Source organism: Mytilus californianus, unplaced genomic scaffold (genome assembly GCF_021869535.1).
Source record: "Mytilus californianus isolate M0D057914Y unplaced genomic scaffold, xbMytCali1.0.p SCAF_15, whole genome shotgun sequence".
NCBI lineage: Eukaryota > Metazoa > Mollusca > Bivalvia > Mytilida > Mytilidae > Mytilus > Mytilus californianus.
Genome location: NW_026262637.1, coordinates 29,160,496 through 29,177,571, shown reverse-complemented (window position 1 = coordinate 29,177,571; position 17,076 = coordinate 29,160,496). Strand labels below are relative to the sequence as shown.

Sequence of the window (17,076 nt, the reverse complement as noted above, 5' to 3'; positions counted from 1 at the left end):
TGTAGCTTTAAATATAGAATACTAATGATCCAGGGACTAATTATGTTGCTAAAATTATCAGAACCAACATCTGTGTTGATAGGATGACCAGGTCATGTCAGGTGATGACCTTGTACTGAATCTAGGATAATGACATAAAAATCACTTGTTTAAGTATCATACCTCAATTTCCTTCCAAAAAATCACTTCCTTAAGTATCATTATTATAATAACCCCCACTAATTTCAACACCCCCCCCCCCCCCCCCCCCCCCCCCGAACAGTGAAATTTTGATCACGAGCAGCAGAATTTTATTACATAATTTGTAAGATGAAACCTTAAATTTTACAGGAAAAATACTCCCACTGCTGGGAAAAATCTGTTAAGGGCAAAGTCAAAATAAATGGTTCCTTGCATATAAAGCAATATTTATAAATCATGCTGATCATTTGATTGAATAAATTAATTTCAAATGATGTGGCTTGATGTGTAGAATAATCCTGCAAAATATCTTTGGAAAATCTGAAGTATTGAAAAAATGACGTTAAAAAAAGATGCCAAAATTGTCAGGAGTGCAACACTTTTTTGTGACATTTTGAAAAAATACTTTTTTATTAAGACACAGCAAATTGTTGTATGGAGGAATGTGCCTTAAATTCTTATTTATATTACAACTATTATATCTTAGTGATGATTTCAGCTCAGAATGAAGCTTTTCCATTGAACCGTTTTGATACAGAAGTGTTTTGAAAAAAAGTTGTGCCATGTCAGGAGTGCAACACAAAAATTAGTATTACTGAGGAATAGAATGATTTTTGCTTAAATGGCTCACACCTAAACATAAACAAAAGTCAATCCTGTAAAACAAATATGTCCTTTCCAGAATAAATAGTTCATTTACCTGATTATTGATATAAATAATGTGTGAGAGTCAAGTATATAAGCCTCCCTGTAAGTGTCAGGAGTGCAACTTTGAAGTTTAAAGACTCACACTGAAAAAATACAAAAGCCATTATATGGTTCTGTTTTATTTTTCAAAAGATACTATACTACATACAAGATTGCACCCAAAGAGTAGCCTGATAGACGAGGAATTATTCTTTTAGAACCATTTATTTGATGTCAGGAGTGCAACAGTTTTAAAATGACATTTTCTTGGACTTACATTTTAAGATAATCTCAGCTCCTAGTGACTTATTTGCATCTAAACATGTTTTCTAACTATTTAGGTTACATGTATGCGTTAAAATAAATTCTTAAAGGTAAATTTCAAAGCAAGACTTTGATCCAAGAATTATTGTTTGTCACAAGCAAAAATATTTGAATGTTAAATTTTCATATTATTTTCAAATTATGGAAGCTAATTGTCTTAAACTTTGTCTTTTGATTAGGAAATAACCATATTTCAATTTAAAAGTTTGATAATGGTTTCACGTAATACTAATTAAACTATTATAATTGTTATAACAAACAATTAATTTTGTTGCACTCCTGACATGAATTATCCATAACAAGCCGTTTTGCACATTTTGAGTTCAACTTTAAGACCCAACCTTTGAATGAATGAAAGATGGGAAAGATGGTTGTGAAACTAAACTTTAGAATAAAATCAGACAGGCTAAGTGCATACAGACACACCATCATAGTCAACAACAACTTCAACTTTGAGGAGTAGAAAATTGAGAAAAACACTGAAATAAGATCCAAATCTGAAGGACAAACTAGACAAATATAAACAAAGAAAGAACAAAGAAAACAAAACAATGTAAAAGAAAAATTAAAAAGACTTAGACCAGAATTAAAACACATATGAGAAAATGAAAACAAAACAGAGACAGTGACAACAGAAGAGAAGAAGAAAATTTACACAAGCTAAAAAAAGTTGCAAACCAGCAGAAAATTGTCCAGTCAAGTAGAGTAGCAAAAGTACAGATGCATATACAATACCTAGAGAATCAGAAAGAGAAGTCAAAGAATAAGACATTATCTTCCTGACCATCCCAAATCTTGGGCTTAAACAATTGGGCACATCATATCCACAGCTACACCAAGGTGGTTGTCAGAGTAAATGAGAACTGATATCAGCTGTGTGCAAGAAATTGATGAGTCTTGAACATGTTGAAGTATAACCAAAGTTGAGGAACCCCCAAAAGATCTGAAAACTGTTGAAAAGAAAATGGCATTTTCAAAGAGTCCCTTAGTTCTAACTTTTTCAGGTAGCCTCTATTCTTTTCAAAAATGGCAGTTTCTTTTCAACAGTTTCCAGATCTATTAAGGGTCTCTCAATTTTGTTTCCACTTCGGCACCCATCAATTTCTAGCACACTTCCATCAGTACTGATTAGTTCTTACAACTGCCTTGGTGTAGCTGTGGATATGATGTATTCAATTGTTTTAGGGCAAGGTTTGGGTTGGTCAGGGAGAATGTTCCCTATACTTTGTCTTCTCTTTCTGATTTCTCTAGATATTGTATCTGCACCTGTACTTTTGCTTCTCGACTGTACATTTTTCTGTGGGTTTGCAACTTTTTTGGCTTGTGTCAATTTTCTTCTTCTTTTCTGTTGCAAATTTCTTTGTTTTGTTTTTTTCATTTTCTCCATCTGTGTTTTTGTAATCAGGTTAAGTCTTTGTAATTAAGTTTTACATTGTTTTGTTTTCTTTGTTCTTTCTTTGCTTATATTTGTCTAGTGTGTCCTTTAGGTGGATCTTCTTTCAGATTTTTCTCAATTTTCTGCTCATCAAAGTTATAGTCGATGTTGACATTTGATGGTGTGTTTTGATCCCTTAGTCTGTCTGATTTTCTTCTCAAGTTATTTCAGTATGATCAAATATCTTTCCCATCTTTCATTCATTCAAAGGTTGGATCTGCAAGATGAACTCCAAATGTGTGAGACTTTAATAAAATAAAAATATTGAATCTGTGCAAAACTGCTTGTTATGGTAAATTCATGTCAGGAGTTCAACAAAATTAATTGTTTTGTTATTACAGTTATAATAATTTAATTAGTATTACATGAACCCATTATAAAACTTTTAAATTGAAATATGGTTATTTCCTAATCAAACGACACAGTTTATGACAATTAGCTTCCTAAATTCTAAAATTATATAAAAAATCATCATTCAGATATAATTGCTTGTGACAAACAATATTTTTTGGATCGAAGTCCTGCTTTGAAATTCACTTTTAAGAATATATCATACATGTAGCCTAAATAGTAAGAACACATATTTGAAGGCAAATAAGTCATAAGGAGCTGAGATTATCTTAAAATGTAAGTCCAAGAAAATAACTTTTTAAAACTGTTGTACTCCTGACATCAAATATATGGTTCTAAAAAAAAATCCTTGTCTATCAGGCTACTCTTTGGGTGCAATCTTGTATCTAGTATAGTATCTTTTGAAAAATAAAAGAGAACAATATATTGGCTTTTGTATTTATTAAGTGTGAGTTGTTTAACTTCAAAGTTGCACTCCTGACACTTATAGGGAGGCCTTATTTACTTGACCATCACACATTTATATCAATAATCAGGTTAATAAAGTATTTATTCTGGAAAGGACATATTTGTTTTACAGGGTTGACTTTTGTTTATGTTTAGGTGTGATTCATATATTCAAACATCATTCTATTCCACAGCTGTACTAAGTATTGTGTTGCACTCCTGACAGGGCAATACTTTTTTTTCAAAACATATCTGTATCAAAACGGTTTAATGGACAAACTTCATTTGTAACTAAATCCATCACTAAGACATAATAGTTGTAATATAAATAAGAACCTATGGGACATATCATCATATTACAAGTTGCTGTGTCTTTATAAAAAAAGTATTTTTTCAAAATGTCACAAAAAAGTGTTGCACTCCTGACAATTTTTGCTTCTTTTTTTATCGTCAGTTTTTTAATACTTGAGATTTTCCAAAGATATTTTGCAGGATTATTCTACACATCAAGCCACAAAATTCGGCCCATTTTAACATTGCAAAGACTGCCGTTTAAAAAAAAAAGTAGCGAAATGTGATGAGACATGAACTTATGTATACAATAAGTGATATGTATGATATAGTTCAAAAATATTGTTTAAATGAAATTAAAATGTTAAACCTGAAAGGTATATACACTTAATCTAGAAATCATGGGCTTTTTTGATGATGTATAACTGTTTTGATATGATATATATTGAATGTCAGGAGTGCATCAAAATAGGAGAAATAAAGTTCCTTATATAGGTAATAATTTAAAAAAATAGTAATAGTTCAGAAAAACTTTGAAGAATGCAGATCTCTTTTTAGGTTGTCAAGCAACAATTCTACTGAATATTTAATAGAATTTAGTTCATAGTTTGGTAACTTAACTTCATTTTTATAATAATGTGTCAGAAAAATCAATTTAAAAATGATCTGAAGTGCATAAGATGCATAAGTTAAAATAGAAATAACATTTAAATGACAGCTTTAGGTCTTTATAAACCAGCAATGAGAACAAATTTTAAAAAATCATGAGTATTTTGTTCTAGTTTCTGCATTTTTTGTTTGGTGTATAATATGTCAGGAGTGCAACAAAAACAGGGGAAATTGGATGTATTTTCTTTTTGATATATCTTCTTTATTAAAAGATTTATCTGTCAATTTTTTTTCCTCAGTGAATTTGAAAAAGGGTTAGTTTTAATATGGAGAAGTTTTTTCATCAACTAATTGATGAATAATTTTTAATCAAAACTTTTTCAATCAACTTTAAATGAATTGATCCAAAAAATAGCCAAAAACATAAAAAAAAAATTATAATCAATGTGGAGATTAATAATCTTTGCATCAAAAGTAATGTTTGGATCTCTGCAATCAATAGGGGTGAAAAAAATATAAATATTTGATAGTGTTTGTCTGAAATAATATTCCAAAAATGTATACTTGATTTAAATTTGTTTTATTGGTTTATGTCATTTAAGTTTCAGAACTTTTTTATTTCTATATACTTTTTTATATCCTTTTGGATTTATTAACTTAAATGAATATGTATCAAGATACAACAAAAGAAAATGCACTAAAACAATGTTGAAATTTGGTAAAAAAAAAAAAATTTGGACCATTTATTTTGACTTTGCCCTTAAGAAAGTATCAGTTCATTATATAAAGCCTTTATTATAGCGTTTTTTCAAGTAAAATAGAATTTGTAGCTAAATGATTGCATCAAAGGCATAAACCTTGCTACTCAAAAGAAGCAAAAAGTTCATTTTTTTTTCTATTTTACTAATGAAAAGATATTATCTAAACCTATGTGTTTAAAATTTTGGTAAAACTACAAAATCCAAATTTGTAACAAAACTTAAAATTTGCTACTTAAATAATTGATTAAAAAATCACTTCTTTCAATAAGTCCCCTGACTGTTTATTTTGCTATCTTCTGCAGACTGGAAAAAATGCACATCAAAATTCAGTTAAGTTTTTAATTTTCTGAAACATAGACTACATACATTTGTATAACCTTTATATACATGTATCTAGGTCCTGCCATGCCATAAAACTTTCCTAGATGCATCAGTTTGTCTGTACTCATAGTAGATTTTGTGGTGTAAACACAGCCATATTTTTCAATTCCCTTTGATGAACCTTAAATAATGTACAAAATGTATGTAGGGTCTAGTATATCAGTCCAGGGATAGTTCCAGGAAAGGGGTGGTACAAACATATGTTGAAAAAAGTAAAAACATTACCGAGCTTAAGGAGCTGAAAAATTACCCCCTCGGCTCCACCTCAGCCTCTGCATAAAATCAAATATGCAGATAAATTAATAAATAAATAATAAATACATGTAAGCTTTATTTACATGATTTAGAGTCGGCATAGTATACAAACAAGGACATAACATAAGCTCTAATGAGCTTTTAACCGACATACAAGACATACAAGACATAACAATTCAACACACAATACACACACAATAAATTACACAGCACAAAATGAAGCACTAAAAGCATGGTGGTAATAAGCAGAATATAAGCATGTTAAGCTAGGTATTAAAGCTAAAAGCATACTAGGTATTAAAGCTAAAAGTATATAAAATGTAAACTAAGCACGATTAGAAAGCTGGTAAAATGCATAGCATAAAATTTTAAAACAAAAAGGATATGATCTAGACATGCTAGATGGTAAAATTTAATATAATATATTAATTAATAATCTGCACAAACTGTGCACTTACAGTCATTTCCATTCCATGACTTTAAAATATTTTTAAACTGACTAAAATTAGCAATTTTTCTAAAATCATCAGGTAGATCATTCCATAAAACAGCAGCTGTATATTTAAAAGAGTTCTTACCTTAGGTTGATGTTCTAACCCTAGGTATATCTACAATATTAGAATATCTAAAATTATATTTACAATCTTTCAATACAACTAAATTGTGTAAACAAGGTGGTGACAATTTATATAAAATTTTAAAACATTCAATAGCCATGTTACACATACGTCTAATTTTCAGTGAAGCTACCTTTGCTGGTATAAGTAATTCATCATATGATCATTGTGATCAGAAACTTCTGTCTGTCCACTCTAGTTTTTATACGCCCGTCAATTTTTTGATTATGGTATACAAATGTGCGGTGTCCGTCCGTCTGTCTGTCCGGCGTAAACATGTCGCACCGTAACTTGAGAATGACTTATCCAAATTTCATGAAACTTAACATAGTTGTTTCTTATGATGGTCAAATGATCTGTATACTTTTTGGTGAAAATAAGATTAAAACTTTTTGAGTTACGGGACTTAGTAACTAAAACAGGTGTGTGTTTTTTTTCACATGTCGCGCCGTATCTCAAAAACAATTTATGATTATTGCTTAAAACTTTACACACTTCTTAGTTATATTAATCTTAAGATCTGTATACTTTTTGGTGATGATTCAAAATTTTATTTTAGATATATTGAGTATTTTGTTAAAAAAAGGGGGAGGGGTTTTTCTCATGTCGTGCCGTATCTCAAAAACAGTTTATGATTATTGCTTAAAACTTTACACACTTCTTAGTTATATTAACCTTAAGATCTGTATACTTTTTGGTGATGATTCAAAATTTTATTTTTGAGTTATTGAGTATTTTGTAAAAAAAGGGGGAGGGGTTTTTCACATGTCGCGCCGTATCTCAAAAACGATTTATGATTATTGCTTAAAATTTTACACACTTCTTAGTTATGTTAATCTAAAGATCTGTATACTTTTTCATTTTGATTCAAAATTTTATTTTAGAGATATTGAGTTTTTTGCATGTCACGCCGTATGTCAGAAACTATTTATGCTTATAATTATTGCATAAAAATTCACACACAAGACGACGGGCGTATCATGCCCTCATGGCGCAGCTGTATATTGATAGCTACATGTATTGAATGAAGATTTCTATAAAGTTGTGTCTGCTGCTGTCACATATTTTTCCTGGTATTTCAAGAGGGTATAATATTGGCCCATATGCATGTACCAAACATCCTCTATCCCTTTTTTAGCTCACCTGGCCCGAAGGGCCAAGTGAGCTTTTCTCATCACTTCGCATCCGTCGTCGTCGTTAACTTTTTACATTTTGAACTTCTTCTAGAGAACCACTGAATGGAATGAAACCAAACATGGCATGAATGTTCCTTATGAGGTGCTGACCAAGTGTTGTTACTTTGTAGCCGATCCATCATCCAAGATGGCCGCCAGCGGGGGACTTAGTTTAACATAGGACCCTTTGGGAAATGCATACAAATGACTTCTTTTAGAAAACCATTGAATGGAATGAAACCAAACATAGCATGAATGTTCCTTATGAGGTGCTGACCATGTGTTGTTACTTTGTAGCCGATCCATCATCCAAGATGGCCGCCAGCGGGGAACTTAGTTTAACATAGGACCATATGGGAAATACATACAAATGTCTTCTTTTAGAGAACCACTGAATGGACTGAAACCAAACATGGCATGAATGTTCCTTATGAGGTGCTGACCAAGTGTTGTTACTTTGTAGCCGATCCATCATCCAAGATGGCCCCCAGCGGGGGACTTAGTTTAACATAGGACCCTATGGGAAATACATAAAAATGTCTTCTTTTTAGAGATGGAACCAAACATGGCATGAATGTTCCTTATGAGATGCTGACCAAGTGTTGTTACTTTGCAGTTGATCCATCATCCAAGATGGCCACCAGCGGGGGACTTAGTTTAACATAGGACCCTATTGGAAATACATACAAAATGTCTTCTTTTAGAGAACCACTGAATGGAATGGAACCAAACATGGCATGAATGTTCCTATGAGGTGTTGACCAAGTGTTGTTTCTTTGCAGCCGATCCATCATCCAAGATGGCCGCCAGCGGGGGACTTAGTTTAACATAGGACCCTATGGGAAATACATACAAATGTCTTCTTTTAGAGAACCACTGAATGGAATGAAACCAAACATAGCATGAATGTTCCCTATGAGGTGCTGACCAAGTGTTGTTACTTTGTAGCCGATCCATCATCCAAGATGGCCACCAGAGGGGGACTAAGTTTAACATAGGACCCTATGGGAAATACATACAAATGTCTTCTTTTAGAGAACCACTGAATGGAATGAAACCAAACATGGCATGAATGTTCCTTATGAGGTGCTGACCAAGTGTTGTTACTTTGTAGCCGATCCATCATCCAAGATGGCCGCCAGCGGGGGACTTAGTTTAACATAGGACCCTATGGGAAATACATACAAATGTCTTCTTTTAGAGAACCACTGAATGGAATGAAACCAAACATGGCATGAATGTTCCTAATGAGGTGCTGACCAAGTGTTGTTACTTTGCAGTCGGTCCATTATCCAAGATGGCCGACAGCGGGGGACTTAGTTTAACATAGGACCCTATGGGAAATACATACAAATGTCTTCTTTTAGAGAACCACTGAATGGAATGAAACCAAACATGGCATGAATGTTCCTTATGAAGTGCTGACTAAGTGTTGTTACTTTGCAGTCGATCCATCATCCAAGATGGCTGCTTAGGGGGGGGGGGGGCTTAGTTTAACATAGGACCCTATGGGAAATACATACAAATGTCTTCTTTTAGAGTACCACTGAATGGAATGAAACCAAACATGGCATGAATGTTCCTTATGAGGTGCTGACCAAGTGTTGCTACTTTGTTGCCGATTTACTGTTCAAGATGGCCACCAGGATATTTTATTAAATAACGGGACCAATATTAATCCAAATTTGGCCTCAATCATTATTTGGGTATCTGTTATGATTTTTATCTATCTTTTCATGATTTCTAAAACCAAAGTAGAGTCAAGTGAGCAACACAGGCTCTTGAGAGCCTCTAGTATTGTTGAGCCTGCAAAATTTATTTGGCAAAAGGGAGACAAAGTGATCCTAGATTCTGACGTAGGTGTTGGGGTCAGACGCGTCAACATTTAGGTTCAGTCTACAAATGTATGGTTAAAGTTTTTTTAGTCATCAATAACTTTGTCAAACCTACAAGGAATTTTATGCAATTTGGACAGAAGCTTGTTTATGACCAAAATACTGCATCCAGAGCAAAATTTTGAAAATATTTATTTTCAGTTTTCCGTATTTTACTAATAAATGGACTTAGTTTTTTTTGACAGTTAACACTCATTTAGTCTGAGGTTAAAAGTTTTTCAGTCATCAATAACTTTGTCAAACCTTCATGGATTTTTATGAAATTTGGACAGAAGCTTGTTTATGTGCAAAAGACAGTATCCAGAGCAAAATTTTGAAAATATTTATTTTCATTTTCTGTATTTAACTGATAAATGGACTTAGTTTTTTTTACAGTTAACATGGTTAACACTCAGGCTCAGTCTGAGGTTAAAGTTTTTCAGTCATCAATAACTTTGTCAAACCTTTATGGAAATTCATGAAATTTGGACAGAAGCTTGCATTGTTTATGACCAGAATACAGTATCCAGTATTCTGTATTTTTACTGATAAATGAACTTTAGTTTTTTTATAGTTAACAAGTACATGTAGATACAGTCTGGGGTTAAAGTTTGTTACACTTCAAGTACTTTGTCGACCTTCATAGAGTTTTATGAAACTTTTGCAGAAGCTTTTTAATGATTATAAGAGATAATGTCTGAAGCAAACCTTTGAAGATATATTTTTTTCATTTTTACCCGGTAGTATTTTTCTGATAGATGGACCATTTACATTTACAGACAGTCTGGGATTAAATTTATTTGACATGATAAATTTGCAAACCTTCATGGATTGTTATGAAACTAGGACATAAGCTAATCTTTAAGACCAAAAAATAGCATCTCAAAAAAAGTTTGAATTTTTTTTAAATTCTGTATTTTACTGATAAATGGACTCACTTTTTAAGTCAACATTACACTTTAACACTGACAGCAGCAATCGCAGGCAAGACACAGGGTTCCGCGGAACTCCTTACATATTTTATATTGTAAAATTGTTTTAATATGCTGAAAATCATTTCAAATAAAGTATTTATTATTATTATATGTATATTAATATCAAAATTATATTTCTGTATTTTCAGCCAATGTTACACAGATTGATGTAGGGTTTAATGGTCCTCCACCTCAAGGTAAGCAAATAGGAATATACTGTCATACTCTAGCTCTGGACACATACATTTTTTACTTGAGGTCGGTTTCATGTCATTCTGGTCCCAAGTCTATTCCGGCCTAAGTTGTTCCAGCCACAGTCAATCTATCCATCCATGTGCCTTGTACATTGTTGTTAGCACAACTTCTCCTAAATGGCTAGACAGATGTTGATAAAACTTTTCATAGTTGTAGTATACAACACTACACGTACATTTGTACCCGAGGATTTGCATAAAGGAATATAATCCTGGTCCAAAATTTGAACAGGGGTTTTCTTTTCCTACCCAATAAACATCTTGTATTTATCATTGTTTATGTAAAGATTTACATTATTTGTTGTTAATCATAACCCTGTTGCAATAGACCCCAACTTTTTTGGTTGAAAGAATAATCTATAATTTTTCTTTTAAACAAAGTAGGTCTGTCATTTTAAAGTATTTTGTATGCATTTTGTCATAAATTTTAGAGAGAAATTATTTTTCAATCTCCATTTAACATAAAATTTAGGCACATTTAAAGAAATACCTTCAAATGGCTTCAATATCATTCTGGATTAATAATATATATTATTGAGCCTATTTTTTGGCCACTTTTGTCAGAAAAAAAAACATTCAGTGTCTGCCGACAGCCCAGATCTTGTATAAGAATATTCAGAAGTGTTACCTTTGTATTGATCTGAATTTTTCACTTGGATTAAAAAAAGAGAATTGTATTGCTTTTTACCTGATATAAAATATTTCTGTATCAGATGTTTCCATTTAATCAAGATAATCAGCTGACAATCTTTCTTTATGATGTTGAGCATTCATTGATTGTGACACACCCTTAAAGATGAATTTGAAAAGCTCACATACATACAGTAAGTTGTATTACTTAAAATTGACTTTAGATTTAGGACCATTCACATTCTTGTAATATTGGCCACTGGATGTAGAAACAACAAAATCCTAAAAATATGTTTATACATATATGCCTTAAGACAATCTTGACAGTAGGATAGTTAAGAGAATATTCCTTCTGATCATTTAAACACATGCATTAGCAGGTTTTATACTAGAAATCAGGTTAATGAACTTTTTATGCCCCTGCCATAGCGGAGGGGGCATTAAGTTTTACCCTTGTCTGTCTGTACGTACTTACTTACGTACCTACGTATGTCCAAAAATTGGTTTACTTTCTTTTACTTTCGTTTTCTTAACCAAATGTTATGAAACTTATACACAATGGTTATTACCTCAAAAAACAGATCAAGTTTGAATATTGGTGGCGTCACTTTTACAGTTCTAGATCTAGAGTTATGCCCCTTTACAAATGAAAAAAATCCTGAAATATTTGTTTCTGTTCTCTAACTTTAGTTTGCCTCAATCAAATGTAATGAAACTTATGCACAATGCTTATTACCATAAAACTCAGATCAAGTACAAATTTGGGTAGTGTCACTTTTACAGTTCTTGAGTTATATCCCTTTATAACAATATATGCAAGCAGAGGCATCATCTGTGTCCCATGGACACATTCCCCATTTATTTTCATTGAAATTAATACCACCGGAACAGTTTGAGTTTTTATGATTTGATAAGGTTTGGAAGACAATAATGTTTGATGCTTATAATTCAATATCTAGAGAGATACTCAAGGTGACTGAATTGGCTAATATTTGTTTGTTTGAAATACATTTTAAAAGCTGATCTCAAAATCCCGCTTAGATTAAGATTAACAACAATTTTTACAATTTTAAGTTTCATCTACTGGTATATAAGCAAAGAAATTTTTGAAAAAAGTCAGACTTTTGAGGTTTTTATTTTTGACTCTTTGACAAACCAAGTCTGAAATATTGTCTTTAAATCAAAGAATGTTGACAAGTGGAAGTTTTTATGACAAACATGATGACAAGTTTCCAAATGAATTTTCTTGTAGAGAGTAGCAACATACCATTAGTTTATGCATTTGGTATATTCATTCACGATGATTGTTCATGCTTCACAATAGCGTTGTCCACTGAATTAACTTCCTATAGAAAGCTCAATCTAATCAGTGTCACAATGGTTTAACTGCTTGTTGAGATTATTACTTCAGGCTAAACATCAATACAAAAGTTTTAATTACATGTACGTCCACCATCACAGTCATGATGTTATTAGGTGACTGTGTCAGATATCACTGTAGACTTGTTTACCTTAAATTCTTTTAAGTGCTTCATGTTTTAGTGATTTGACTGATTTTAACTCATACCCAATTTTACTAATTACTAGTTTTGACCACAATGCAAAAATGGTGTAAGCAGTGATCTAAATACAGCATTTAAATACCAATGCAAGATAACCTGAAGTTACATTTTTATGCCCCACCTATGATAGTAGAGGGGCATTATGTTTTTCGGTCTGTGCATCTGTTCTTTCCTCAGTCCGTCCGTCTGTCCCGCTTCAAGTTTTTGTTTTTGGTCAAGGTAGTTTTTGATGAAGTTGAAGTCTTATCAACATGAAACTTAATACACATGTTCCCTTTGATATGATATTTCTAATTTTAATGCCAAATTAGAGTTTTGACCCCAATTTCACGGTCCACTGAACATAGAAAATGATAGTGTCAGTGGGGCATCCAGTTCTATGGACACATTCTTGTTTCACCCTGATTCTATTTGAAAGGAATTTCTCTAAATGTCTTTTCTTGGTTGTCTCTGTACCTACCTGTATGCTGCCTTTGAAAAGGTTTAGTTTTTTTTGTACTTAAAGAAGAAAATAGAATGTAGGGGTTTAATCTAAATGCAATCCACTTATGATGATTTTTTATGCCCCTGCCGTAGTGGCGGGGGCATAAAGTTTTACCCTTGTCCGTCTGTACGTACGTACGTCCCAAAGTTGGTTTCCGTTCTCTAACTTTAGTTTGCCTCAACCAAATGTTACTAAACTTATACACAATGCTTATTACCACATAATACAGATCAAGTTCGAAATTGGGTGAAGTCACTTTTGCCGTTCTTGAGTTATGCCCCTTTATAAACATAAAAAATTCTGAATTTTTGGTTTCCGTTCTCTAACTTTAGTTTGCCTCAACCAAATAGTATGAAACTTATACACAATGCTTATTACCACATAATGCAGATCAAGTTTGAAATTGGATGGCGTCACTTTTACCGTTCTTAAGTTATGCCCCTTTTTAAACATAAAAATTGCTGAATTTTTGGTTTCAGTTCTCTTAAGTTTGCCTCAAATAAATATTATGAAACTTATACACTATGCTTATTACCACAAAATACAGATCAAGTTTGAATTTTGTTGGTGTCACTTTTACCTTTCTAGAGTTATGCCTGTTTACTTACCCTTCTAGAGTTCTGCTTGTTTACAAATGGAAAAATTGTTGAATTTTTCATTTCTGTTCTTTTTCTAAAGTTAGCCTCAATCAAATGTTATGAGACTTATACACAATAATTATTACCGCAAAACTCTGATCAAGTACAAATTTGGGTAGCATCAATTTTACCATTCTTCAGTTATGTCCCTTTATAACTTTATATGATATGCAAGCGGGGGCATCATCTGTGTCCCATGGACACATTCCCTATTTATCTTTGTACACTTAAGAATTAGAGGGAAAATAACACTGAAGTAAATAAAAAAAGTTAATCTCAATAATTCACTTTAATTTACTGACTTGTACATGTTCATAATCATTATTTAGGAATCTATCGGATAGAGGTAAGAGGTTAGTATTTGTTTTACTTGTTTATACATGTACATTCATTCAATGTTCATTTTGAAGGAATTTAATTCAGATAAGTTTTGTTTCTGAAGAGCAAATTAGGCAGCTACAGGACAAAATTCTAGATTATTAAATAATAGAGGTTATGGTCAGTTGTGGCAATTTTAGCAAAACATAACAAAATTTGATTGTCCAAATCAAATCTTGTATTTCTTGTATAAATCTTTTTTGGAAAAGTTTTGGTATAGATGTATTAGTGGGATGACTAAGTAATTTTAAGTTACATAATTATATTAAAAAAATGTTTTGTTATTTTTTATCTTGCAAGTTGCAAAAATGGAGTAGGTATATATGAGGAGAGCCGCTGTTTGGCCCCTAAAAGATGAAAAAAAAATAGTAAACATTTTCAAGCCATTCAAAGTTGTGGTAATTCTATTGATAAATAACCCAGTTGCTTTAATCTTGAAACTCTATGTGACTGTCATACAAATAAGAGGTTACGCTAGCTATAAAACCAGGTTCAATCCACCATTTTCTTCATGAGGAAATGCCTGTACAAAGTCAGGAATATGACATTTGTTTTCCATTCGTTTGATGTGTTTGATTTGCCATTTGAGAAGGGACTTTCCATTTTGAATTTTCCTTGGAGTTTGGTATTTTTTTTATTATACTTTATAGTGTAGAAAGATCACTTTTGATTTTGCTATGACATCAACATGTCCAACTTTATGTATTTGATTTAAAATGGCCATTTCACACTTGATTTGGTTAAAATATAAATGAGCCAGAGCTTTAATCAAAAAAGATGTTTTACCCACATAAACATCTTTATAAAATACATTCTGTAGCAAAATATCTTTTAGGGTAAAGCTCTTGCTCATATCCAAATATTAATGACAAGATCTTAAAATGAGGCTATTTTGGCACAATTTTCTGTTTTGCACTAAATGTAAGAAGTTTGAAGCCCTAATTCAAATATGCAAGACAAAACAAAAAAATATTTATACTGATGTCTGATAGACTAATGTCTTATAAGCATCTGAAGGATATTATTTGGTCGATTTATATTACTTTTTGATTTTCAAATTCAAGGAGCCAAAAAATATTGCCTTATCATACCTTTAGCCTTCATAAATTTATTTTTTAGCAAGTGTAGTTGAGAATAAATCTCTCTAAATTATTCTAGGAAGAACTCTTCCTTCTGTAAATATTAATCAATTAAAAGTAAAGATTCAAAAATATTTGTTTTTAGGGGAAGTAATTCTTCAAAAATTCAGATTATTATAATATCAAAGTGTTACAGAAAGAAAAGCTTAAAATGAGAGGATGAATATCAGGTCCAAATTGTAAATGTAGTGAGATTTCTATATGACAGTGTTTCCTATACCATACAAAGATCTCCTTATGTTTTCAATATTGTAAAATGATTAATCAAATTAAAACCTCCCTCTCATTGATTCCCATTGATGAAAGCTGAAAGTTAAAGTTGCATCTGAAGAATTTCACAGGTGAGAACAGAATCCAAGTGTTGAATGAAGATTATCATGTGTAAAATACTTTTAATGCAGTCAACCAATTTTTATTGTGAAATATATCCAAGTTTATAAAGAAATGATTGAATACCTGGTTACCAATATATAGAGATAACACAGTCAAACTGTGCCCATATCAGTTGGAATGTCAAATTGAAAGTGGGTTTGTAAATTTATAAACAAAGTAAACTTGTCTGTGTATATATACTTGTGCTAAATGTGCTAAGTAGGTGCTGTGTAAAGATGTGGACAAGCTTCAAACATTTCATGACATTTTCAACCTCATGATAAATAAAGGTTGTAGTCAATGTAAGTGGGAATAAGATGTGAGAATGTCAAGTAAGTTTCATATTTTACTACCAGTAATCAATTGTATTTGTCTAGGTTGTTGCTTTATTTTAAGATTTGTTTTTTTTCAAGTGATTCTGTTCATCATGTTCATTCTTATCTAAGCATGATAGTTCTTATTGATTTTATGATTATAACCATAACTCAAGGATGGACACACATTTCTTATTGATAATATAAGCCTTTCAAGTTATATGTCCAGTTTACTTTAATTGAAATGTGAATTGAAATACAGATTCAATACCTGTAGAAGAAATTTTGTGTTACATTAGAAAAAAAATGTATTGCCATTATTGCTAATTCATGTATTTTGCATGAATTTTAGAGGAATATAACATGAGTCTGTACCATGTATATAAAAATAAGGAGATGTGGTTTGATTGCCAATGAGAAAACTGTCCACCAGATGTGCATGCATTAATGTAAAAAGTCATTGTTATTATATGTAATGTCAGACCACCAGTTTCAAAACTGTGCTCTATCAATTCTAGATTTATGAGTGGGTTTGGTTATCATTGGGTTTTGTTTACATCTTTTTTTAATATGATTTTATTATAATTTATTGTCAAACACTTGGTTCTAATAAACACCTTACTGTTCATTCCTTAGTAATGTATTGCTTCTGCTTTAACACTGTAAATAATTTAAAAACTGATGTATCTTTTATAATGTAGGTGACAGTTTTGTGTCCTGTCGCTATACAAAACAAATAAATTCTTTGTTTAAAAAATATGAAAGGGAGATTTATCATATATACCCAATATTGCAATAATACTGAAAAAGGACCATATCATGAAACCTGGATTAATATAGAACTATATTTAGAATAATACTTCCTGAGATTCCAGTATAAACAGTTTATTGGTTGCCAAAACATACACTGTACTATAGATTATTTTTTATCTCTCTTAACACAA

At 31.7% G+C, this 17,076-nt stretch overlaps 1 protein-coding gene across 8 annotated transcripts in view; it reads left to right on the top strand.

The window, feature by feature from the left end:
- The window catches only part of LOC127725826 (anoctamin-4-like), an 89,051-nt gene that overhangs the window by 1,453 nt on the left and 70,522 nt on the right, over window positions 1-17,076 (top strand). For 6 of the 8 annotated variants that reach the window (XM_052233131.1, XM_052233130.1, XM_052233136.1 and 3 more), the window contains exon 2: window positions 10,511-10,558. In XM_052233131.1, the coding sequence (XP_052089091.1) occupies window positions 10,511-10,558 (48 nt within the window). Of the gene's footprint in view, window positions 1-10,510; window positions 10,559-15,899; window positions 15,971-15,995; window positions 16,151-17,076 lie in introns of those variants that run through there. The other 2 variants (XM_052233137.1, XM_052233135.1) reach the window with 2 other exon arrangements.